Source organism: Lampris incognitus, chromosome 6 (assembly GCF_029633865.1).
Source record: "Lampris incognitus isolate fLamInc1 chromosome 6, fLamInc1.hap2, whole genome shotgun sequence".
Lineage (NCBI taxonomy): Eukaryota > Metazoa > Chordata > Actinopteri > Lampriformes > Lampridae > Lampris > Lampris incognitus.
Window position 1 is genome coordinate 10,550,008 of NC_079216.1, and position 27,298 is coordinate 10,577,305.

Genomic DNA, 27,298 nt, shown 5'->3' on the forward strand with positions numbered 1-27,298 from the left:
CGGACCGGATTATAATGCAGCGAGTCTAATGTGCATATTAATAGTCCCATATGGATCAGATTACTCCTGCTGTTGTAAACGTTACATTCCATCAACAGAAACCTGGATAACATCATCACAGAGCCGGTCCCCATAACTTGGATAGTTAGCCCAATAAACACCATACTCGTGCTTTGCGTTAATTTTCGCACTCTGTGAAAACATAAAATAACCTTACGTTTACATAACATTCAAACCGTATTTTGGAACTAAACCCTCTAAATCATGATTTAAAACATACATCAAGAGCATATGAGCAAATATGACCTTGCCATCCTGAATTCGCAAAGCCTGCAAACACTATTAGAAGAATTCTAAAGAAATTTCTGCAAGAAAATACATTGCGGCTCCCCAAGCATGGAAGCTAGGAGCGTCTGGTGCCCTGTATGATGCTGGTTTGCAAAGCCTGTAAAACATCCCTTGTCCTCCGTGGTCCACAGGAGTACATTTGGTGTTATTTCCTCTCGTTTCATTGTATTTATTTTCTCCCACATGTGGAAGAAAACTGTCAAATGTAGGAATAAAGCCCTGTGCTGCATTAGGATTATGACATTGCTGTAAGAGTGAAAGGATGTGTCACGTTGAACAGCCACCATCTTTGCTTTTCATTTCCTGTATGGAGAGCTCATGGTGCCAGACTGTTGAAGCGGACAGGGCTTTATCTCTGTATGGAAACATGTGGCTGATATAATTTAAAAAGAAAATGAAATGTATAGTTAACCGTAAACGATAGCAGATTGCACGTCCAATGTAATTGAGCTCCTCACTTCCTCATGCTGTCAGTCCTCACTCCTCCCCGTCATCTTATACCGAACAATCACAACACGGTATTTAAGGTCGGTTTACAAGACAGCCACCTTTCACCCAGCCGATCACAGGAAATGGACCGAACGCCAACAAAGGACTCATCGATGGCTTCAATTCCCACACATTCTCAGACGAAAGGTGGCGCTGTTGCATGTTCCTGTGAGTGCTGAGGAGACATGTTCCTGCTACTCAAACTAGAGAGCATTACAACCTGAAAATGTCAACATGCAGCGTGCCAAGCCTGAGAAAAAGTGTCCCTCATTCGTCTGTGAAGTGCTGTAACAAGATGTGTAAAGCAGACGCGGGGAGGAGAATGGGGGGAAAGGTGATCTCAACCACCCATACCTAACCCTGTTTAACCCCACCCAAACTCAAGTCCAAACCAGTGAAATGGACATTTAACCCCCGCCCAAATCAAGATTTAAGCGTTAAACCAATCAAATCAAATGGTGGGTGGGATTAAACATTCGACGTTGAACCCTGTCCCGTTCTGCAGACTGCAGCCAGGTATACTTGGACACAGGGACTGTTTAAAAAGACAAAATCAGGGTGTCTGTGTAGCGTAGCGGTCTATTCTGTTGCCTACCAACACAGGGATTGCCGGTTCGAATCTCCTTGTTACCTCCGGCTTGGTGGGGCGTCCCTACAGACACAATTGGCCGTGTCTGCGGGTGGGAAGCCAGATGTGGGTATGTGCCCTGGTCGCTGCACTAGCGCCTCCTCTGGTCGGTCGGGGCACCTGTTCAAAGGAGAGGTGGAACTGGGGGGGGGGAATAGCGTGATCCTCCCACATGCTACGTCCCCCTGGTGAAACTGCTCACTGTCAGGTGAAAAGAAGCGGCTGGCGACTCCACATGTATCAGAGGAGGCATGTGGTAGGCTGCAGCCCTCCCCGGATCGGCAGAGGGGGTGGAGCAGCGACTGGGCGGCTCGGAAGAGTGGGGTAACTGGCCAAGTACAATTGGGGAGAAAAAAAAGGGGGGGAGGGGGAGACAAAAATCAACTGTCATACACCACACTGTGACTTGCAAAATACCCCGAGTCTTAGCTGGGGGGTCAAATCACAAGTAGTGAGTTGAGACAGGGACGATTCTTTACTTGAACAAGATGGTTGGACGGTAGTCAGTCCTCCAGGTGATGGCTAACTGTTACAATGACACAAACCAATCAGCTATGGGGACATTTCCCCAGTGTTTAAGCTGGTTTAACACTTGACACTCAAAATGAATAATTTTAGAGAGCCTGGAAATGAGTTATTTACCTTCCAAAGCTGTCGGTGGATCAGACTGAACAGCCAGCCAGCGCTGAAGTCTACCAGCGTTTGGCAGATAGAAATCTCCCTCCTCGTGGCGGGATGGACCATCTCGTGTCGCCTTGCAGTCTTGAAGAGGAGGAATGTGGTCTCAATCAATCAAAATGGCGGGGAAGGAGCTGACTTGCAGCAATACACAAAAAGTCCTTTATTGTATTTTTTTTTCTTTTCACTTTTTTAATGATGGCAATTGATCACCTCTTTTTGTACAACAAAAAACGGCTTTACATGAGATTGAAAACCAAAAAAAAAAAAAAAAAAAAAAAGCAAACATATCAAATAAAGTCAAAACCAATTCTGATTTCCGTTCTTCTTTTTTTCTTTTCCCTTATCCTCTCCTCCGCCTGTCCTGTGGGTTATGTTTGTACTCTGTGTGCTTGGCACAAAGGTGTGTCAGTTCAGTCCAATGCAGCGGTCCGAGATTCAGTTCAGCTGTGTCTGTGTGTCTGTTGTGATTTTGTTGGGGGGGGGGGTCTGGTCTGGTTTAAATGCGGGTGAGCTGGTGCCACAGGCTGGACGGCAGGATGCTCTCCACCTTCTCCATGATGAAGTTCAAGGGAGCAAAAAGGGTACTGAGAAACTGAGGAGAGAGAGACAGAGAGAGGGGGTTAGAAAATCACAGCTTTTTTGAGAGCAGCACTGGTTGGTACCACAATTTTAACTCCATATTTCAAAAGAGTACCGTACAGTCGTGTGTAAGTTAACCAAAACTGTAACCAAATATTCTTCAGGTCAGACTATTGGGAATCTGATGGGTTCTCTGGCCTATGTATCTGTGTTTTTTCAAAGACCTTTAATTATTCAAGGATTTACATCGTAGTAAATGGTATTGATGGGGGTTTATTTCCAAACCTTTTCAGGGAGTGCGTTATTCTAGGTTTTTCTCCTGGTCCGCGGCTCAACGCTTCCACTTCGTGAACAACGCCAGTTGTTCCATGAATGCACAAGTTAATGGCTACCAGCAGAGTACAGGACACTGTTGGGCCCTGTTCCCTGGGGCCAGTGTTTTGGCAACAGGCTCTGAGAAGGATAGGGGCTCCATGGGAGTGACGGCAGGTCATGGAGGACTCCACTTTTGTCAGATGGCAGATAAAACGCCGTGGCCGGGGGGGAGAGGAAGGAGGGGAGCCGTTGACTGACCTACAGCATCGCAGGGCAAAGGGCGCTCTCTGTGTATTCTCTCTGGCCCTTCCCTCGGTCTGCATGTGTCCGCTGAGAGACGGGGCACGTTTGGGAAGCTGTAACAAGACTGTTGTCGTTACAGTAACAATGCTAGGTGCTATCACCCCGTCATCTCTACCCGGGCTTCAAAGGGAAGTTCAAAAGGGAAAAGCATGTATTCCCTCTGTCTGAACTAGGCTGGCGACAGGGTGGCCCTGCCAGCTGGGGAGACCGTCCCGGAACTGGCAGGTTGCAGGGTCGACACCCACAGCAGCCACTGTGTCCTGCTGACTTGCCCCTGAGTGAGATGCCGAGCCCCTAAAAGTGGGCCTCAGTCTATGTGTTCACACTCCAAATGTCACTCGCCTGCTTTTCATGGATTGTGTGTGTGTGTGTGTGCGTGTGTGCATCAACAGTCCTCCGTGGCGCTTCAGCACTTCAACCAAAACACGGCGATCAGGCACGCCTACTGCAGCCGCCAGCAGGGGAGATGGTACACGTTGATAGTGTCACATCAGGGGGAGAGAGATGAGCTCATCCACATTCCAGTGGTTGTGGATGAGCGGGAGGCCGCAAAGCCTGCAGGCTGGGCCAGAAGGGGAGAGCAGAGCGCCATCCACTGGCAGACTCTAGTACGGACAGGAGGGCTTTGGTGGGGCCTGTAAATGGCTGCAACAGTAGCTGCTGGGAAGTTGCTTTTGGTACCATAGCGTGTGTGCTTTTTTTTTTTTGTCTTTCTCCAAAGAATTGCCATGCTCAGTTGTGGGCCAGGTGAGTTTGTAAGATAGAAAAGGAACTAAATGTCTGTGTACTTGCCACAGAATATGGTAGATTGTCCGTGGTTGGTAAATTTGTCCCATGAAGCAGAATCAAATATTACTTTTGTAAGTACAGAGTCAAATTAGGTTGGTTGTTAACGGAGAAAATATTAAACAATGCATAACAATAGATAAATACATTAAGTATGAGCAAACCTGTAAAACCAAGAATAAGTGGAAATTTAAAGATCTACAATTTTTAAGAATGTGCGAAACTGGCATGATCCAGTTTGACTATGTGAATTTGTTCATTGTGCGAATAAGTTTCTATGAAGTACCGATAAGAAAAGGCACCAAGTAGATAGTGTGTGTGAGAGAGGAAAACACGATGTTCACAGTGGATTTGTATGTATGTATATGTCAAAATGTCAGTGTGTGTGTGTGTCTAAATGATGTGTGTGTGAGTATGTGTGCGTACTTACAGCCTTAGCGAAGACTCCCATGAGCTCTGGGAACTGATGTGTGAGCAGGGCCAGCATGGCTGTGAAGGAGCATAGGCCTGCTGTGAACAGGATGAAGAACGGCAGCTCCTTCTTGGGGTACACCGACACCTCATGGAACACTGCTTACACACAAACACAACAAACACACACACACACACACACAAACAATTTTAATTCTTTTATTGCAGCATTTCTCAAACCACGATGAAAACTTCCATGCATCTGAAAGAATACTTACAGCGCCTTGCAGAAGTATCAACCCCCTTGACAGTCTTCACTAATTTCCGGATTATAAAAGATACTCACACATCTCTCCCTGAAAAATATTGTTTTTGTGAACCCATAAGCTCTAACAGCATGTTCCCAAAGCCAAAATAAGTTATGCTTTGCTGACTTTGTATTAATAAATTAAAAACTAAAATATAGTTCTTGCGTAAGTATTCAACCCCTTGTGCCGTGAAAGCTCCAAGTTTACACAACTGACAAATTATTCCTAGAACAAATTCAGGTTAACAGTATTGGACATAAGTGTGCACCTGTAAGATATTAAAGTAACGGTCTGGTTTATGGGTATAAAAAGCACTCTGTTCAATAGCCGGGCGTGAACTCCATCAGAAAATGAAGACAAAGGAGCAGAATACTGAAGTAAGAGACAAAGTAATTAAAATGCAGAAGGCGAGAAATGGGGTACAAAACCATATCCCAAGTGTTTGGATGTCCCACGGGAAACTGTTGGATCCATTGTCAGAAAGTGGAAGCTGTATCACACCACCCAGACGCTTTGTAGGACAGGCCGTCCCTCAGAGCTAAGTGTCTGAGCAAGACGTGGGCTGGTGAGGAAAGCCACAGATGATCCTGCGATCACTCTGAAGGAGCTCCAGAGGTCAGCGGCTGAAACTGGAGTAACTGTGCATGAGTCTACCATATCACGGGCTCGCCATAAATCCAGCCTGTATGGGAGGGTGGCACGAAAGAAGGCGTTGCTCAAAACTATGCATATAGAAGCACGCTTGGAGTTTGCTACCAAGCATGAGAGACCCAGTTAGGATGTGGGTAAAGGATATGTGGTCAGATGAGATGAAAGTTGAGCTTTTTGGCAAAAACTCAAAAGTGTTGTGTGGCGCAAACCCAACACTGCTCAAGCCCTAAAAAACACCCTCCCTGCAGTGAAGCATGGCGGCGGCAGCATAATGCTATGGGCTTGCTTTTCATCTGCAGGCACTGGGAACCTTGTTCAAACTGAGGGAAGAATGGACGGAGCTAAATACAGAGAAGAAAACCTGTTGCTGTCTGCCATAAAACTGAAGCTTGGGAGAAGGCTCACCTTCCAGCAGGACAATGATGCTAAGCACAAGGCTAAAGCAACAACGGCATGGCTCGGCAACAAAGAGGTGAACGTTTTGGAGTGGCCAAGTCAAAGTCAGGACCTCAACCCCATTGAAAATCTGTAGTACAGACTGAAAATCCCAGTCCAGAGGCGCCATCCCAACAACCTGCAAGACCTGTACAAATTCTGCCAAGAAGACCGGGCAAAAATTACTCCAGAAGAATGTGCAAAGCTTGTACATACTTACCCCAAGAGACTCGTGGCTGTTATTGCACCAAAAGGCTACTCTACAAACTATTGATATGTGGGGGTTGAATACTCATGCAAGCACTATATTTTAGTTTTTAATTTATTTTTTTAAAAATTCAGCAAAACATACCTTATTTTGGCTTTGGGAACATGCGGTCAGAGCTTATGGGTTCGCAAAAATAATATTGTTCTGTTCAGGAACGGATGTGTGAGTATCTTTTATAATTCAGAAACTAGTGATGACTGTCAAGGGAATTGAATACTTTTGCAAGGCACTGTAATTCGTTGCAATGCCAACCCTTAACCAGGAGCCCCTAGGTACCACATGCTGCTTTCAGGATATCTTTCTCGAAGCAGATCTGTTGAGTGTCAAAAAACAAAAATGCAACACACAGAGAACTTTGTCTTCTGGGACTTTGGGGTGTTCTGAGCTAGCTCCCTACTCTATTGCCCATACATAACCTTTGTTATGCCAAGGTACACTACATGGACAAAAGTATAGAATAATGACTTCATTTGTCATCTGTACATACATACAATGAAATTCACTTTGCATTTAACCCATCCTAGCTGTGTAGCTAGGAGCAGTGGACAGCCACCGTGCAGCACCAACTTCTTTCCATTGCCTTGGTCAGGGGCACAGACTTGTTTGCTTATTTATTCTTATGACTTATGTATTCTTTGTTCTCAATCAGGTGACTTTTTCATTGACAACGAACAGCTCTGCCATGTTGGAGGACAGCTAGACCTGCAAACGCCACACAGAGGATGACCCTGGACGACCCCCAAGGTAGGACAACCCCGGAGTTCGAACCCAGGACCTTCTTGCTATGAGGCGACCGCGCTAACCACTGCGCTGCCACATTTTAACAGTGCAATTAAAAAGTATGAATATAGTACAAGAATGTGCTGACAAAATGTATTTTGTGGTTCACCTTAATTGATAGCCTACATTAAGTAAAACAAACAAACAAACAATCAAAACAAATATCAGACTCTCAAATTGAAAACCGAATACCTACCCAATGAACGAATATCCGAACAGTCGAGTATTCGGGTCGGGCCCTAATGCTGTTGTGGCTGAATGGGAATGAAGTCCTGCAGCCATGCTGCAAAATGTATTGGAAAGCCTTCCCAGAAGAGTGGAGGCTGTTATAGCAGCAAAGGAGGGGACCAACTCCATAATAATGCCCATAGTTTTGGAATGAGATGTTCAACAAGCACATATGGGTGTGATGTTCAGTTGTCCACATACTTGTTGGCCATTTAGTGTGTTTTGAGTCCCATTTTAACACATTTCTATATATATATATATATTTTATTTTTTTTTGCCTGTGAGAAAATGTCATCTGCCATTGAAAAGGTATTGGACAATCTCCCCTCACTCTATCCATCACCTAAAAGATCACTGTCTTTGCATGCTAGAAAGGGATGCACACAACTGCACATGCTCAGAAGATAGACAAACAGACAGACAGACAGACAGACAGACAGGGAGAAACAGAGAGAAACAGAGAGAGAGAGAACAGCACATATTTTGTGAAGCTTTTGCAAGCACTAGTTTACTGTGAACTTGCTCTCTTGACTTTGGTAGCAACATCGAACACTTACTAAAGAAAGCATGCAATTGTGCTCATTAGCATCGGTTCCCTTTTTCTCTTCAGGCTATCTTTGTTAAAAACGCGGACCGACTAGCTTACTAGGTTAACTGTTTAGTGATATTTACTTACAAAAACTTAATTACTGCTTGCAGAGTGAAAATACACTGGGTGCAGGTCCCTTTACAGATGGATAGTTAAACCAGAATGACCATGTACACCCTTCCTCGAGTATAATGTGCAGCATCCCTGGTCATGTGTACACACAAGGCTGTCATATAGACATGTCAGCTCAGGTTACTGGGGAAGGACACACGGGATAAGGTACCCTGCTTTTTCCAGCATACGCCTTAAGGCCCTCCTATATATGACATGCATTACTGCTGCAGGGAGGAAAAGCACTCGACTGTAACTTTGGGAGTTTCCTTATTTAAACTGGCGAGATGAATTTCATGACCCCAGGGGTCGTCGAAACTTGCTAAAAACCCATTTGAGCGTTTCTGAGAAACTAATGGTTCCCGACTTGGTAATTTTCGCGGATAGTTTCTGTCCAACGACAGTGAAAATGCCTGTGAAGTGCTGTGTAGACCTCCTGGAGCAGAAAAGATGTTCACCTTAATCTAGCCAACAATGCTGTGAAAAGGTCAAAAGATGGTGTGAGGCTGAACATACGTCCCCATTTGGTTTGTGGTTTGCCTCCTGTATTCTCCAAGAATGTTTTTCTGGCTTCTCTCCTTCAACTCCAGCCCATTCTACTGCTCATAAACATTCATTATGAATCACTCTCCCCAGCACAAGTGTGTTACCGTATTTAAAATGGGAGCAGCCAGTCTAAACACCAATACACAGTGTTTTTAAAGCTATAGCAGGCCATAGCAATACCCACAGTAGTACGTGCCTGGGAACACAAGGTGAATGTGCAATTATTTACACACTTGTGGGTTTTTTTGGTCGCTGTTTTACTTAGATTATTTATTTACTCTCAACAAAAAGAAACCTGATGCTGATAAGTCTTGTTTGAAAGAGAGAGAGAGGGGCATCCGGGTAGCGTAGCGGTCTATTCCGTTGCCTACCAACATGGGGATTGCCGGTTCGAATCCCGATGTTACCTCCAGCTCGGTCGGGCGTCCCTACAGACACAATTGGCCGTGTCGGCGGGTGGGAAGCCGGATGTGGGTATGTGCCCTGGTCGCTGGTCGCTGGTCAGTCGGGGTACCTGTTCGGGGGGGGACTGGTATAGCCTGATCCTCCCACGTGCTTCCATGTCCCCCCTGGCAAAACTCCTCACTGTCGGGTGAAAAGAAGCGGCTGGAGACTCCACGTGTATCGGAGGAGGCATGTGGAGTATCATTCCCATCTTGCATCCTCTCACTTGACATAATTTTAGAGTACACACACCAGCCGTCTTCGACTGTAAATTACAGTAGTGTTGCTTTTTCCTTTGGCCCTCGCGGGGTTGCATCACATCATGCAAAATGACAGACTGTTTGCTGCATGACAGAGTGCATATGAGCCACTGTGTAAAAGAAAGGCATATGGGTGGGTGTAGACAGACGCAGTGTTTGTTCAGATTAAGATTCCTTAGAATCGGAATCAGAAACACTGTCATTTCATTTCATGCACCTTCACATGTGAAATGAAACCAAACATCGTTTCCCCCAGCCCACAGCAGTGCAACACAAAGACAAAAACACATATCCAAAAACTACAAGAACATATACATATATCCAAACTAAGACATATATCTACACAAAAAAATATCACTGTCCAGGAGAACGAACGTCAGCTAGGATGACTGTCAGAACTGCCGGTCTGCATGGGCTAGCAGTTAGCTTAGCCTGCCCAGCTTCCGCGTCCTGTCACACCACCCTTGGTGTTTCCTCTTTGGGCGCAGCTCCAGTCAGGGCCGTGTTCCTTGGGCCCACAGGATGCTGCAGACCAAGCTCCCTCAGCTGATCCAACGCTAGCTCTCCCAGCCAGACACCTTCGACACACCTCCCTGCACTCCACACGACGACACTAAAAACACAGTCAAGGCTAGGCGAGGCCGCCGCCAGACCGCCCTCGGTGTTATCGGAACTGCCGGTCTGCATGGGCTAGCAGTTAGCTTAGCCTGCCCCGCTTCCGCATCCTGTCAGACCACCCTCGGTGTTACCTCTTCGGGCACAGCTCCAGGCAGGACCGTGGTCCCTGGGCCCACAGGATGCAGCAGACCAAGCTCTCCCAGCCAATCCAGCACCAGCTCTCCCAGCCCTCAAATGAAGGCAAACTTAGACGGCGATATGGACAAAGACACTGCATGGACGGTACTGGGTGAGGCCGCTGCAAATGTGAATTCACGCCGCCATCTTCCCACACCATTTCCAGTGTGGGAAGATTTAGTTGCCTGCACCTACAGAGAGGCAGCAACCAGTTCACCCTTTTTAAAAAAAAAAAAAAACACGCTTTGCTAAAGTAAAGCTGACAAGGACAGAAAATAATTGGCTCAGTCCACCTTCCTTCCGATTGTGGATTGTAGGGATAGTCTATACGCTTACTTAACAGTCAATCCTGAAGTATCCAAAACAACTTTTATCACATTGCGATTCATTTTATTACCGGTGAAAAGCTTTCAACACACCACTGTGCACCATATCAAAATGTAAATGGGGCATCCATGTCAATAAGGCATAAGCAGCACCATTTCTTATCTATTTATTTATAAAGCGGTGCCAGTCTCCTCCGGTGCCAAAATTCACCGTGTTGCACTCGGGCTCAAGGTAATTTTCTGCAGGAAATTCATTTTCCATTTTCCATCTAACTTTGGAAAATCTGCCTTCGGTTACTTTATACGATATTAGCGGGGAAAACGTCAGGCTACTCTTGAGATGAGAAAGCTTTTTACATTCAGGTTTAGCCTCAGGCTCAATGTGACCGCTTTTAATCCTATTCATCCAAATTGTTTTTCGTCTTTGTGTGTATATGCATTTGTACATATCAACATTTGTTCTACCCTGTTGTATTTGGCTTCCAATTTGCAATACTGTAAACAAGGCACTCCTGAAAAAGAGAGCTGGTTCTCGGTGTTTTCCCTGCATAAACAAAGGTTTAGAACCAAACCGAATTTGAAAAACTGCTAGATAATCATTACACACGTCCAGGCAAACACAAATACACAAACACACACGATCGCATTTACAGCCTCTGGGGCACGAGTGAATACACACGCACGTGCATGTGCGCTCACACCCACACACAGACACACACACGTGTGGTATCAGGAGGGTGGCTGATAGCCAACTTAATCAACTTAATGTTCTCCCCGAGGACAGATGAGTGCGTCTGATGACCAGAGCTGTCTGAGGTGGACCCGCGGCACTGCCAGACAAGACCAAAACACAATTTAAAATTTCAGCTGATGCTTTCATCAAGAGCGTTGTAACAACGAAGCAGAAACAGGGCTGCCCAGAGAGATAGCACACTTATTGGCGCTAGAGTAGCTTTTGGCATCAATAGTATTGACATTTGTGTTTCTGTGGTTTTTACTGTGTGTCCTACTTGCATAAAGTCAGACAAACTCGTGGACCCTTTTTCCCACGGCGTGCGTGCAACTGCCGCCGCAGGCGACGCGTGGCAAATTGTGGTCACTCACTCACTCACTTACGGATGACGAGAGGGACGTTCATTGGGGACGTTTAGTAGGGATGATGCGTGTGCAACTTCAGCTGCAGCCGTGGCGATGCGTGGCAAGTTGTGGTCACTCACTCACTCATGGACGATCTTAGAGGGATGTCTGTGGTTGCCCCTTTTCCCATTCAGGAATCAGGAACACTTTGTCATTTCATTTCATGTACGCAATGAAACGAAATACTGTTTCCCCCAGCCCACAGCAGTGCAACACAAAGACAAAAACAAATATCCAAAAACTACAGGAATCCATATTAAACTACAAAGAAGAAAACCCCGGGGAAAACCAAATGCCAGGATGACTGTCGGAACTGCCGGTCTGCATGGGCTAGCAGTTAGCTTAGCCTGCCCCGCTTCCGCGTCCTGTCAGACCGCCCTCGGTGTTTCCTCCTTGGGCACAGCTCCAGGCAGGGTCATGGTCCCCGGGCCCACTGGACACAGCAGACCAGGCTCCTACAGCCGATCCAATGCCAGCTCTCCCAGCCAGACACCTTCAACACACCTCCCTGCACTCCACACGACAATACCAAAAACACAGTCAACGATAGGCAAGACCACCACCAGACCACCCTCAGTGTTATTGGAACTGCCGGTCTGCATGGGCTAGCAGTTAGCTTAGCCTGCCCCGCTTCCGTGTGCTGTCAGATCGCCCTCGGTGTTTCCTCTTCGGGCGCAACTCCGGACAAGGCCCTGGGCCCACAGGATGCAGCAGACCAAGCTCTCCCAGCCGATCCAGCGCCAGCTCTCCCAGCCATCAAATGAAAACACAAACTTAGATGCAGACGTGGACAAAGACGCTTCATGGACAGTACTGGGTGAGGCCGCCACAAATGTAAGTTTGCACTGCCATCTTCCCACACCGGTACTGGGTGAGGCTGCTGCAAACATGAATTCGTGCCACCATATTCCATGTAACACTGCCTTGCTCCACCTACACATGCAGTACAGGTGCGCCGTGGGTCTGGACGGTTTCGTGCTTGCTACGTCTGTGTGTGCAGTTTGAAGGTACGTTGAACGATGAGCTTAGCCTAGCTTAGCTCAATTACTGGACGTCTACTGGGATCCTTAGCAGCTCCTCTCAAAAGAAGGGGCGTAAACCTTCAAATTTCACCAAAGATGGATGGGTGGTCTAATAAACCTAAATGTTGTTGCTAATTTCACTATAAACAAAGAAATGAGGTTACATCAAACTTCCTAGAGACTTCCTCATCCTGCTCGGGCTAGCCTTACTTTTCATTCAGCTTCTAAGTCTCATGAGAGTGAGACTGAGAGCAAACTGTTATCTAATTTTTAGGATTTCAGATGTAATTTTGAAAACGTTGGTTAGGAAAAATTGTTAATGCTAGTGTAGCGAGTGAAAAGTATGAACAATCGGCTTAAGAAAAGGTGTATTTCCCTTCTTTTGACAAGGAGCCGCTAATGGTCGCGGTTGATACGAGTTTATTTGACTCTGTAAGACACATAGTTAAAAAACAACAACGTGGAAACCAAACTATCTGTTTCTGGATGCTTTCACACGTGGGTTGACTGGGAGTGGCAAACGGACCCAGGACCTACAAACACCATGTGGTTGGTTCAGATTTTCAAAATGTGAAACACAGCCAACAATGATGGAAAAACAAACCATCAGAGACATGATATCAGGTTCAAAGTCAAGCGATCGACCTAAGTGTGAAAATGACCAAAGGCATCATAAGGAGTTAAGTTGTGTGCAATACACATAGATAGATAGATAGATAGATAGATAGATAGATAGATAGATAGATAGATAGATAGATAGATAGATAGCCCTGTGATGGCCCGGCGGCCCAACCAGGGTGTCTCCCCGCCTGCTGCCCAATGATTGCTGGGATAGGCTCCAGCATCCCCACGACCCTGAGAGAAGGATAAGCGGTTCGGATAATGGATGGATGGATAGATATTTCTATATGTGTGTGTGTGTGTGTGTCCCAGTCCATTTCTTACTTGGTAGCAGTTCTCTGTCTGCTGTCTCTGTGCAGATGGGGTAAGGGTAGAAGAGATGACCCTTCTCCAGCGGGTAGGGAATCATTCTAAATGCTGTGGACACACACACACACACACACACACACACCCTGTTTACATGATACAAACACAGCAATCTGGACTCTTCAAATTGTGATGTTCCACCCACTACCTTTAGTCTTTGTATCTGATGACCCATATAAACCTCTACAACAGAAACCTTCGCTGGACAAAAATGAGCAAATGTTTGGAAAAAAAGAAGCTGATTGGTTGCATCCTTTAATTTGTTACCATTACTAGACGGAGAGGTTGGTGGTGAGATGCAAGAGGTGTGTTTGTTTTACGTGTACTGGCTGTATACTCACTTCCCTCCCACGTGCAGTGCAGCAGGTTAAGGGCTCCCTCCACCCTCTTCCAGTGCTGCAGGTGGAAGAAGGCGTAGGCTATGGCCTCACTGTCACCACGCTTCAGAATGTGCTCTGGAGGCAGAATTAAACTCTTCATCTCTAACAAATACTGAAGAGAAAGGCAGAAGGGAAGAGAGACAGAAAGTCATAAAGACAGCACCAGTCTGACTAAAACAAATACCAGATGCAATACTATCTGCAGAATCCCGGGTCAGTCAGGGGCCAAGCTGACTGACCAATCTGGTCAGAAGAAACAGCACCCCTAGATTCTGGTGAGTCTGGTGAGGAAAGGTTACCCCGGATATGTGTGACCTTTCGGTTTGACTCTCGACCCCCCCCCTTTTCTCCCTAAATGTATTTGGCCAATTATCCCACTCTTCTGAGCCGTCCCGGTTGCTGCTCCACCCCCTCTGCCGATCCCGGGAGGGCTGCGGACTACCACATGCCTCCTCCCATACATGTGGAGTCGCCAGCCGCTTCTTTTCACCTGACAGTGAGGAGTTTCACCAGGGGGACGTAGCGCGTGGGAGGATCACACTATTCGCCCCAGTTCCCCCTCCCCCCTGAACAGGCACCCCAACCGACCAGAGGAGGCGCTAGTGCAGCAACCAGGACACATACCCATATCCGGCTTCCCACCTGCAGACACGGCCAATTGTGTCTGTAGGGACACTAGACCAAGCCGGAGGTAACACGGGGAGTCGAACCGGTGATCCCCATGTTAGTAGGCAACGGAACAGACCACCATGCCAACCGGACGCCCTGACTCTCGATTTGTTTTTTTCCTATTCCATTTCTTTCCCTCTGAACTTAAAACTGCTTCACTCGTCACATCTGATTATGATGTTCACTGCCTGTAAAAGTGATTGTGATTTTGACATGAGATCAACCACCTTCTCTTCTATTTGTAGGCACTTCCTGGTTGGATTAATGCACTACGTTAGTTTTCAGTTCAGCCTGTTGCTGCATGGGAATCAGAGACATGCTGTCTTGACACCGTTATTAATCTGACCACATATCTCAGATCACAACCAGACCTTGCCCAGCTGATCAGATCTGCTTCTGGGTTCGTTTGCACCTGGAACTTAGATGTTTTGTCCTCCGTCCAATCTTAATCTAAACACCTGAATCCAATCAAAATCAATTTTGTTAGCAAACTAAGTCAAACTAAGAGGTGGGTCTTACTTTAGGGACGTGTGGGTTGAACTCCACAGCTCTGTGGATGGCCTCTACGGCGTTCATCTCTGCTGTGCTCAGCCCTCGCCTGGATGCTGCCTCTGGAGAGAACCTGCAGACCGCAGACATGTACACACATTATTGGATCACATCGCAGACTGATGTATGAGTTGAGTGTGTTATAATGTGTGTGTGTGTGTGTTTGCTTGAAAAAAAAATGGAAAGGAGGATTTAACCACAGTGACTGATGGATCACCATATACACCAGATGAATGTGATCATTAAAACAGACATTCTGCAGATTCTCCGTATTTGTGGTGATGATCAATTTCGGCTCTCTGACCTCTTACATTGAGCATACTAGTTATTGTTAGCGACTTCACCATCAGCAACATTGGTATAGTTCATATACACCAATCAGCCAGAACATTAAAACCACCTGTCTAATATTGTGTAGGTCCCCCTCGTGCCGCCACAAAAGCTCTGACCTGTTGTGGTATGGACTCCACAAGACCTCTGAAGGTGTCCTCTGGTATCTGGCACCAAGACGTTAGCAGCAGATCCATAAGTCCTGCAAGTTGTGAGGTGGGGCCTCAATGGATCAGACTTGTTTTTCCAGCACATCCCACAGATGCTCGATCGGACTGAGCTCTAGGGAATTTGGAAGCCAAGGCAACACCTTGAACTCTTTATCATGTTCCTTAAACCATTCCTGAACAATGTGTGCAGTTTGGCAGGGTGCATTATCCTGCTGAAAGAGGCCACTGCCATCAGGGAATACCATTGCCATGAAGGGTGTACCTGTCTGCAACAATGTTTAGGTAGGTGGTACATGTCAAAGTAACATCCACATGAATGCCAGGACCCAAGGTTTCACAGCAGAACATTGCCCAGAGCATCACACTGCCTCCGCCAGCTCGCCTTCTTCCCACAGTGCATCCTGGTGCCATCTCTTCCCCTGGTAAATGGCGCACATGCTCCCGGCCATCCACATGATGTAAAAGAAAACGTTTATCAGACCAAGCCACCTTCTTCCATTGCTCCATCGTGCAGTTCTGATACTTACGTGCCCATTGTAGGTGCTTTTGCCGGTGGACAGGAGTCATCATGGGCACTCTGACCGGTCTGCAGCTAAGCAGCTCCATACACAGCAAGCTGTGATGCACTGTGTGTTCTGACACCTGTCTGTCATTGCCAGCATTCACTTTTTCAGCAATTTGAGCTACAGTAGCTCTTCTGTGGGATCGGACCAGATGGGTTTGCCTTCGCTCCCCATGCACATCAGTGAGCCTTGGGTGCCCGGTCGCCGGTTCACCAGTTGTCCTTCCTTGGACCACTTTTGGTAGGTACTGACCACCGCATACCAGGAACACCCAACAAGACCTGCCATTTTGGAGATGCTCTGACCCGGTCGTCTAGCCGTCACAATTTGGCCCTCGTCAAAGTTGCTCAGATCTTTACACTTGCCCATTTTTCCTGCTTCCAACACATCAACTTCAACGACTGGTCACTTGCTGCCTAATATATCCCACCCCTTGACAGGTGCCATTGTAACGAGATAATCAATGCTATTCACTTACCAGTCAGTGGTTTTAATGTTTTGGCTGATCTGTGTAACTACGAGGACACTACTTGTATTACGATATGCTACAGTATAAAATAACAGGGTACGTATTTGTATGTATGTGTTGTAATAAGCATAAACTAATTGAAATGAAGATCACCAGAACTAAATTCTTTCGTTGTGATGTTGTGAATTTCCGCTGAATACAAGAGGGACGAATTAGAGAGGCTTTTGCACTTGTTAGATTGAGTAGTGACCTAAGAGTTTTATATTCATTAACAAACAGTGCTAAATGTATTTCTAACACATATGAATAGACAGGGTTGGTTGACAACAGGGAAAAAAGTTCATATATATATACACATACATACATATACACACACACACACACACACACACATATATATAGTAGTCATTTGTTCCTGGAAACTTAAATTTTGACTCAGACAGGATATATTGATTTTACATATAAAATGTCTTTCAGGTGAATAATGTGGTAGATAATATTCAGAAGCACATTTCTGAATTCACTTGGACTCACTTGCATCAATGAGATGCAAGTGAGTCCAGGTAAATAGATTTGAAGATGAAAAAGTGGACCAGCAAAAACTGCAGCATGTGTTCTGTCACACGCCAACACGAAAACCACTTGCAGCGGACATTTAGTTTTAGCCTTTGGTCTTAGAATTAGGGCTAAATTCATGATGAGACGTGTGGTGGTGAGGGTTAAAGCCAGGGGTTTTTGGCTTTTGAGTAAATATAGGCAACAGCAGATCCATTTACAAGACACCGTGTGTATGTGTGTGTGTAAGTGCGTAGACTAAATCTGAGTGTGTATCAAGGTCAGAGACAATTACATACTATGCAAAATGCTGTCTGTGTACCAACTCTGTGTGTGTGTGTGTGTGCATTATGAAGTGACAAATGAGCACAGCGCTGAAGGCAACAAGAGGTCTGGTGCCACGGAAAGACAGTTCCAACAATGACACACATCAAACCTATAGGGGACCCATGTTTAAAAACTCAATTACTGCTAACCCATCGAAACAACACCACCCACCCAACCCTTTCCATCAAGCCAACAAAACAGCCCCCAAGGCCAACCCTTAAACTCCACCTATGAAGGTATGCCAAGCCCATGGTGAGCATTGTAGCTGATGAAAAGAGATACTCACTTGTCCGATACCGCCCTGGCTTTGAGCAAGGCTGCTGTGTAGCATATTGTTGCGGATTTGGGTAAACTAATATCTGTTGAGGAGACAAGAGAGCAGATGTGGACAAGGTGACGTTTTAGTGAATGCACCACACGGTTGGAATTACAGTCACAGGAGTGGGGGGAGACAGACAGATACTCGCCCCAAGGCACGTTTAGAACTGGAGCTAATGGGGGCGTTAGTTTGCTGGTCCAGTTCTGTTGACTCAAACTTTCCCAGTTACGATCAGTCTCGCTCCAACAGTGGGAATCAATAATGAGAAACGACAAATACCACTTATTAAAATTCCCACATAAATAAGCCCAAGTGAGACTGAGACTCTACACCTGTGGACTGCCAAGCAAAATTGTGTTTGTGTGTTTGTCTGTGTGTGTATTACAAAAAAAGAAGCATTTTGCATTTACTCGAAATTAAACAAATCAATGTGTGTTCTTTTAAAATGAGGGCTGTAGGGCGCCCGGGTAGACTGGCGGTCTATTCCGTTGCCTACCAACACGGGGATCTCCGGTTCGAATCCCCATGTTGCCTCCGGCTTGGTCGGGCGTCCCTACAGATTGGCCGTGTCTGCGGGTGGGGGGCCGGATGTGGGTATGTGTCCTTGTTGCTGCACTAGCGCGTCTTCTGGTTGGTCGGGGCGCCTGGTCAGAGGGGGTGCTATGCCCCCCCTCACTGTCAGGTGAAAAGAAGCGGCTGGCGACTCCACATGTATCGGAGGAGGCATGTGGTAGTCTCCCCGGATTGGCAGAGATGGTGGACCAGTGACCAGGCCGGCTCGGAAGAGTGGGGTAATTGGCCGGATACAATTGGGGCGAAAAAGGGGCAAATAAATAAATAAAATGAGGGCTGTGTTTGTGTGAGTTAGCGTGTGTTTGCCCTTATTAGTATTCACACGCCTCTATTGGTCACACTGGGTGTGTACTGTGTACAGGTCAGCAATGGCAGGATTAATCCACAGCTTTCCTCTTGATTTACTTAACAATGACGCACAACTACAGCGATACGGGTTGTGCTGAACAGCGGCACACAGCAGTCCAATAAAAGCACATCTCTCAAATGAATAACTGTGGAGCTGATGCTTCTGCTGTGATCAGTTTTCCGATAACAAAGCAAGTCTGGAGGCACGACTGTCAAATTTAAAAAGGTCAATTAAAACAAAATAATATAAGATACGATGTCGGTTAAATGTGTTGAATGTAGTATGTAAAAAGGACACGAGACTTGGATGTTAAATATATATCTCGTAGCCCCCCTTCCCATCCACCCCTGTATGTCTGTGTTATGTTTATCTGTCGTCTTGTTTCACCCCGTTTATGTAAAGCGACTTTGAGTATTAGCAAAGTGCTATATAAGTTTAATTTATTATTATTATAGTATTTAAAAAGAGACACAAATGTCATTCATCATTTGTATGATGACTTATATTACACATGAGGTTGTATTGTACCTGTATCAGTACACACGAACATGTCTGTCAATACAGACTGACAGGCAAAGTGTGAAGTTAGTCTTAACTGAAGAGCTGTGTGTGTATTGTGTGTGTATATGTCTGAATGTGTGCATTTTTGCTGCACTTTGTATGTATGTGTCTGTGTGTTTCTGTTTGCATGTGTTTGTACATTTCTATGTTTGTCTGTGTGCATTTCTTTGAGAACTGTGTTTCTGTGTGTGTCTGTATGGGACTGTGTTTCTGTAAATGTGTGTGTATGTGTGTGTGTGCATGTGTGTGTGTGTCCATATGGGTCTGTGTTTCTGTAAATGTGTGTGTATGTGTGTGTGTGTCCATATAGGACTGTGTCTCTGTGTGTGTCTGTATGGGACTGTGTTTCTGTAAATGTGTGTGTGTGTGTGTGTGTGTGTGTGTGCGTGTGTGTGTCCATATGGGTCTGTGTTTCTGTAAATGTGTGTGTGCATGTGTGTGTCCATATGGGACCTGTGTGTGTCCGTATGGGACTGTGTTTCTGTAAATGTGTGTGTGTGTGTGTGTGTGTGTGTGTGTGTGTGTGTGTGTGTGTGTGTGTGTGTGTGTGTGTGTGTATGTGTGTCCGTATGGGACTGTGTTTCTGTAAGTGTGTGTGTGTGTGTCTCTGTATGGGACTTGTGTGTGTCCGTATGGGACTGTGTTTCTGTAAATGTGTGTGTGTGTGTGTGTGTGTGTGTGTGTGTGTGTGTGTGTGTGTGTGTGTGTGTGTGTGCGTCTCTGTATGGGACAGTGTTTCTGTAAATGTGTGTGTGTGTGTGTGTCCCCGTATGGGACTGTGTTTCTGTAAATGTGTCTGTGTGTGTGTGTGTGTGTGTGTGCGCGTCTCTGTATGGGACAGTGTTTCTGTAAATGTGTGTGTGTGTGTGTGTGTGTGTGTGTGTGTGTGTGTGTGTGTGTGTGTGTGTGTGTGTGTGTGTGTGCGCGCGCCTCACCGTCGTACTTGGCCAGAACGGCCTGGACGTCAGCATAGTTCTGGAGCTCTAACAGCGACTCCAGCAGGTTCTCATGGATGTTGAACATACTAAGGAGAGGGAACTCCTTCATTAACTGGAAAACACACAACTGTTGTTACATGTAACAGCAGACAGGGGGCGAAATACACACAAAAGTTAGCAGACTTAAGAGATGGTTGTTATGCTGGCATTTAGTTAAGATTAGACAAAGCATGAAAGATATTTGCAAGGAAATGAGCTCATTGCAGCAGCAGTTAAAGACCTGGTGAAAATGGCATCACAGAGTCAAAAAACAAAGGGGAAACAACTCACATAACATACTGGAAATACTGTCAGCATGAATGAGTGATCACAATAAGCTTGTTATATCAATTAGTATTAACGTGTGTGTGTGTGTGTGTGTGTGTGTGTGTGTGTGTGTGTGTGTGTGTGTGTGTGTGTGTGTGTGTGTGTGTGTGTTCTGCTGTGTGCTTACGTCTCGCATCATTTTGACTGCTTCTCGTGTGCGTCCCAACTTTCTGGAACACATGGCCAGTCTCCTCTTAATGTACACCAACACGTTGGTGTCCCTTCCTGATCAACACAAAAACACAAATCCACAGAAAAATGAATACTCAGATATAATAAACAACAACTGAGGATCTCCAACACAGGCACACACACACACACACAACACAAACACACACACACACACACACGTACTTAAAAAAAAAGAGTCTAAACTCGGAGGTTTTATAACAATCCTCCCTCATGCTCTTGCTCCCTCTGTCTCTTAAAAATACACAAACCCACTCAAAAGATGTAAAAAGAGCCACAATGGGAAATAATAGATCACTTATACATGACTGAAAACACAACATTAAAATGAATGATGGTACTTTTTATTGTAAGTCTTGACACTTTTACAGAGGGGCTGCTCTACTTATCAGACATGAATGAATTTTAAATATCTATTCTGAATACACAGTAGGAGTCGCTGAACACAAAAGAAATAATGAGACAGGATATTCATTCTGTAAGAGATGTGGAAAAAAGCTTGACAAAGAGAAATGGAGGATTTTCCATTCAACACTATATTACCTCAAGGTCATAGTAACACCTTTATTGCTGGAGGGCCAAGCTCTGCATGTGTCTTTACTCACAGTGCAATGATGCTCCATACTGTGTGTACTCACTTCGCTTCCATACATCCATTATCCAAGCTGCTTATCCCAATTGGGGTCGCGGGGATGCTGGAGCCTATCCCAGCAGTCATTGGGCGCCATCACAGGGCCGACACACACACATTCACACCTAGGGACAATTTAGTATGGCCGATTCCCCTGACCTACATGTCTTTGGACTGTGGGAGGAAACCGGAGCATTGGGAGGAAACCCACGCAGACACGGAGAGAACATGCAAGCTCCACACAGAGGATGACCCGGGACGACCCCCAAGGTTGGACTACCCCAGGGTTTGAACCCAGGACCTTCTTGCTGTGAGGAGACCGCGCTAACCACTGCGCCACCTCACTTCACTTCCATATGTGTATATACATATATATATGCATGCTCACCGTCTTATGCTTTGACTGTGTGCCATACTCTGCAAGTTTGTGTTGTAATATGTGTTTGTTTGTGTGTTTGCCAGTGTATTTGTTCCACGCTGGGTGTTTGCCTGGGCCATGTCTGGTGCATTTCTATGTGTGTGTGTGTGTGTGTGTGTGTGTGTTTCTGAGAGTGCTTGCATCACGCTCCGTGTGCGTGTGTATATGTACAGTTGCGATCAAAATTATTCAACCCCCATTGCATATTAGGTTTACTGGCGAAATGTACAATTTTTCAGCTGTTTGCAATAAGCAAATTACACAATAACAGTTTAAACAGTTCAATAAAACTAAAATTACAAGGGTTTTATCCAAATTCAACACAAAATGTTACTTTTAATGACTACTGCAGTCTCAAAATTATTCAACCCCCTGAATAGAATCCCTCATAAGAGCACACATTTGTAAATCAGGCGTTGTCTCAAGCACACCTGATGCAACTAATCAAGGGCTTCATTAGTTGCATCAGGTGTGCTTGAGATAGAACATATCAAATACCTGGACTGGCTAGGGGTTTGTTATGGTGATGTTTGCTTGCATGTTAGCAATATGGCTAAGTCAAGAGAATTGTCCAAAAAGTTAAGAGAAGAGATCATTGCCTTGCACAAACAAGGAAAAGGATACAAAAAGATAGCAAAGGCACTGACTGTTCCTAGAGATACAGTTGGAAGCATAGTTTGCATGTTCAAAGTTAAAGGAACAGTGGCTACACTACCTGGACGTGGCAGAAAGAGGAAGCTATCAACGGCTGCCACCAGATTCCTGAGGAGGCAGGTGGTCAAAAACCCTCGAGTGACTGCAAAAGACCTGCAGCAAGACTTGGTGGCAGCAGGCACTGAGGTTGCAGTTTGCACAGTAAGGTGCATACTCAATGCTGAAGGGCGCCATGCCTGAATTCCAAGACGTACACCAATACTGACCCAAAAGCACAAGAAAAGTCGGCTCCAATATGCTCAAAACCATATAAATAAGCCAAAGAGGTTTTGGGATTCTGTTCTGTGGCGCGATGAAACAAAACTGAAACTTTTCGGGCCTATGGATCAGCGGTATGACTGGAGGAGGAAGAATGAAGCACACGCTGAAAAGAACACCCTGCCTACAGTGAAGCATGGCGGTGGCTCGGTGATGCTCTGGGGCTGCTTTGCTTCCTCTGGCACTGGAAACCTGCGGCATGTGGACGGCAAGATGGATTCAATCAAGTATCAGGAAATCCTAGGAGAAAACGCCATGCCCTCAGTGAGGAAGGTGAAGCTTGGGCGTCACTGGACCTTCCAACAGGACAATGATCCCAAGCATACCTCAAAGTCCACCAAGGCTTGGTTTCAGAAGAAGTCCTGGAAGATTCTAGAGTGGCCGTCACAGTCGCCTGACATGAACCCCATAAACATCTATGACGGTATTTGAATAAGGCGGTTGCAGCACGCAAACCCAAGAATATAAGTGAACTGGACGCCATTGCCCATGAGGAATGGGCTAGGATTCCCCAGGAACGCTGCAAGAAGCTGGTGTCTGGCTATGCATCACATTTGCAGCAGATCATAACAGCAAAAGGGTGCTCTACTAAGTACTAAAGATGCTTGTCATGAAGGGGTTGAATAATTTTGAGACTGCAGTAGTCAGTAAAAGTGGCATTTTGTGTTGAATTTGGAGAAACCACTTGTAATATTTGAGCTTGTGTTGAGCTACTTAAATTGTTCTTGTTTGATCTGTTTATTGCAAGCAGCTGACAGTTTGTAAATTTTGCCAATAAACCTAATCTGCAGTGGGGGTTGAATAATTTGATTGCAACTGTATGTACACATCTGTGGGTGTGTGTGTATCTGTGTGTGTCTGTGTGTGTGTGTATACTCACTGTGCTGTGCTTCATACTGTGTGCCGTGGTGCTGGAGCTGTTGGCTGCGTCGGTAGCAGCTCTCGCCTGCTTTTAGCGCTTGTTTAAACAACCTCTCAGCCTCCATGATGGTGGTGGCCTCTTCCTCTGCCAGCAGAATATAGGCTGTTGCACAACTGAAGGAGAGGAGAGGAGAAGAGAGGAGAGGGGAGGGGAGGAGAGGAGAGCCAAATGGAGCAAACAGAAGGGAGGGGAGGAGGAGGAGGAGGGTGATTTATTTGGTTTTCTTTTTCTCTTCTTTCAACCAATTATTAAGGAACAAAACGTGCTCTTCCTCGTTCTCATGTAGTCATGGAGTCATTCACTTATTTGTTAAGGTATTTAGTAGGGATACTAACCCTAGGGATACCAACAGTGCCATTATCAGCACTGGAGAAATTAGGGACTGAGATAACTGTAGCGAAAAATACGGTTTTCAAGGAATTTATAGAAGTGTCACAGTCATAACATTGGCGCTCTCTATCCTTCTCTTGCCGTCTCTCTCTTCTTCTCTCGTCGTCGTCTCTCTCTCGGCTCCTGTTTTTGAGCGAGTGGTGGGGCTGTGCTCTCACACACTACACTGACGAGATTATAGAGTATAGATTATTGACTATTGCAAACTGCTCTCTTCTCTCATGTCTTTTTGTCTCTCTGAATGATGTCTTTTCTCCTGTGTATGTGAATGGTGTGACGCGAGTCTCTCCTGTGTAAATGTGTACTCTGTCCTCCTGTCAGGTCTACATGGTGATGGTGGTCGCGTGGCTTGGGTCCTGGGCTGTTCCGGTGGCGTCTGGACACTGCTTGGCATCCTCCTCATCATATTCTTCATATATCTTATAATTCCATTATAATTCTCTTATCCTCTTTCAATGTTGTATTCTGTACACACAACATCCATTGCGCGTCTGTCCGTCTTGGGAGAGAGATTCGTCCTCTGTTGCTGTCCCTGAGGTTTCTTCCTATTTTTTCTCCCTGTTAAAGGTTTTTTTTAGGGAGCTGTTCCCTATCCGAGGGTTTAAGGACAGGATGTTGTGTTGCTGAAAAGCCCACTGAGGCAAATTCGTAATTTGTGATATTGGGCTATACAAATAAAATTGACTTGACTTGACAGCTTAGCTTAATGTCAAGCTATGAATATACCATCCCTAGTATTTTGAGTCTCCCTTGTCCTCCCACTGCCCTGTCATGCTGTAGGTGACTGTGCTCTAAAAAGGCACTTTGAAAATTCATCTATTTTTTAATATAATGCCTGACAGCAAACCCATCGATGATGTTTTTTTTGTGTGTGGATTTTTTGCCCCTTTTTCTCCCCAATTGTTCCCGTCCAATTACCCCACTCTTCCGAGCCATCTCGGTCACTGCTCCACCCACTCTGCTGAGCCGGGGGGGGCTGCAGACTACCACATACCTCCTCCGATACATGTGGAGTCACCAGCCGCTTCTTTTCACCTGATAGTGGAGTTTCGCCAGGAGGACATAGTGTGTAGGAGGATCACACTATCCCCCCCCCCCCCGCACCAAACAGAGGAAGCACTAGTGCAGCAACCAGGACACACACCCACATCCGGCTTCCCACCCACAGACACGGCCAACTGTGTCTGTAAAGACGCCAGACCAAGCCGGCGGTAACACGGGGATTCGAACTGGCAATGTCTTTTCTCGGGTCAAACCACTCTCACTGCTTTACTGTCAGCTGAGAGCATCACAACAGGTATTTAAGTACCACACATTTTTTGTGTTAAATCATCCAAGGGTCTTTATGCAAAAACAGCAGACTAACAAAGAAGTGGGTTTACAAGGAGTTTGCCAGTGTGAATACCAGAATGCCTGGAGAGGGAGAGAGAGAGAGGGAGAGAGAGAGAGAGAGAGAGAGAGAGAGAGAGAGAGAGAGACTGAACTTACTCCTCTAGCTCCAGAGCTTCGTGTGCAGCAGAGATACGGGCTTGGGGGTTCCTCTCTCTCCATGCTTTCTGCATTACTGGAAAACACACATACGGATTATTATACCACTTGTGCCTAAGTTGTGAGTTTGTGTGTGTTTGTCTATGTGTGTATATGTGTGTGTGTGTGTGTGTGTGTGTGTGTGTGTGTGTGTGTGTGTGTGTGTGTGTGTGTGTGTGTTCCTACTAGCGTCTGCAGGTCTGAGATGGTCTGAGTCGCAAGTGAAGAAGGTCTGGTGGTCTTGTGCTGAGAGGTTCATGTCGTAGTAGGTCAGCGGTTCTCGACCTGTCACCCATGTATACCTGGACACCATACACCATCATCATCACAACAGGGAGGGACACAACACCATACATACACACACACACACACACACACACACAGATGCGCAAAGATTGTCTGGTGAACTGGGAGTGTACTGAGCTCATCTGGACTTGACCAAACCAGACTGAACCAATCTGGCCTGAAAAATAATCTACCGAGCCTTTGATTAAAGGGGGAAGAACTTGGGCTAGACTGCCAAAAACTGAACTGCTCTTTACTGAACTGGAAATCTAATGAAACTAGAACGGACTGTGTTAAAAAAAACAATTATCTGTACTGAGCTGGACTAAGCAGCAACTGAAGTGAAATGAACTGCTGATGTGAGAGGAATGGATGGTGGTTGTGGTGGTGGTTGGGGGCTGATGGGAGCTGAACCACAACAGACCCCAGGACTGGGGTGGGGGGTGGGAGGGACAGAGAGACAATTCAATTGGAAAAAGAGAAGGACTGAAATGGGAGATGGGGCGAGGCTTGATCGGAGAAAGAGAATATAAAGGGGGGGGGTTAGAAAGGGGCAAGGATGAGAGGAGGGGGAAGGATAAGGAAGAATGAGACAAGGGAGAGAAAGGATTGAGTACAAATCAGCACAAAACAGGGCAGGGAAAGGATAGGGAGGAGCCAAAACAGAAGGGAAGATAGTTTTACTATATCAACATTCACTAGGTCGATATTTGATGAATATTTTCATCTATTTTTCACTATTTCTTAAATGTTTATCGCAGTTGGTTATTGTTAAGCCAACACTGGTCCTCCAGCAGTCCTGCCACTAAGCCAACCTGAACCAGACAGAAGAGCGAATCATCAGACTCGGATCGAAGAAAGAACAAGAGTAAGAGCAGCTCATTGGGAAGAAAAAAAAAAAGAAATTGTAGATCAGAGAAGAAAGTCAGGACGTAACAAAAGACAGGTAGAAAGAGCGAGAGTGGGACAGAAGAAAGAGTTGAGGACAGAGAGAAAGAGGGGGGGTAGTTTTATAAACCCCAGCAGATCAGCCACCATCACTTACCGATTATACTCAGCTCCACGAAATAAATTCAGCGGATTTCGCCATACTTTACATTCTGCGGGAGGAAAACAGAGAGAAAGTTGGATAGAGAGATGTGGACAGACAGTGAGAGAGGGAGAGAGAGAGAAACAGTGGTGATGAGTATGAAGGTTAAAGTAGACACTGAGCCTTCTCAGTGCTCTTCAAAGGGCCGACGCCTGCATCCCATCAGTCTCTCTGATACCCGTCTCACCGACACATCGCCCCTTGAAGAACACAGATGCAAAGGAAAAAGGGCTCAACACATCTCCTCATCCAAAACCAGGCGGACGGGAGCTCATGTTCTGCTAATCGCCTCCTCAAAGTACTATAACAGGAGCATCGCCCAAGCTAGC

General features: G+C 45.9%; 1 protein-coding gene across 7 annotated transcripts in view; it reads right to left on the reverse strand.

Moving 5' to 3' along the window:
• Positions 1 to 2,109: 2,109 nt before the first annotated feature.
• The window catches only part of LOC130113628 (suppressor of tumorigenicity 7 protein homolog), a 78,275-nt gene continuing 53,086 nt past the window's right edge, over positions 2,110 to 27,298 (reverse strand). For 6 of the 7 annotated variants that reach the window (XM_056281184.1, XM_056281179.1, XM_056281182.1 and 3 more), the window contains 12 exons: positions 26,925 to 26,979; positions 25,781 to 25,896; positions 25,556 to 25,631; positions 23,636 to 23,790; positions 20,673 to 20,770; positions 20,177 to 20,291; positions 17,726 to 17,798; positions 14,996 to 15,098; positions 13,769 to 13,919; positions 13,386 to 13,478; positions 4,560 to 4,702; positions 2,110 to 2,738 (listed from right to left, as the gene is read on the reverse strand). In XM_056281184.1, coding sequence (XP_056137159.1) covers positions 2,643 to 2,738; positions 4,560 to 4,702; positions 13,386 to 13,478; positions 13,769 to 13,919; positions 14,996 to 15,098; positions 17,726 to 17,798; positions 20,177 to 20,291; positions 20,673 to 20,770; positions 23,636 to 23,790; positions 25,556 to 25,631; positions 25,781 to 25,896; positions 26,925 to 26,979 — 1,274 coding nt within the window. In that variant the 3' untranslated portion in view covers positions 2,110 to 2,642. The remainder of the gene's footprint in view (positions 2,739 to 4,559; positions 4,703 to 13,385; positions 13,479 to 13,768; positions 13,920 to 14,995; positions 15,099 to 17,725; positions 17,799 to 20,176; positions 20,292 to 20,672; positions 20,771 to 23,635; positions 23,791 to 25,555; positions 25,632 to 25,780; positions 25,897 to 26,924; positions 26,980 to 27,298) is intronic. The other variant, XM_056281181.1, reaches the window with a different exon arrangement.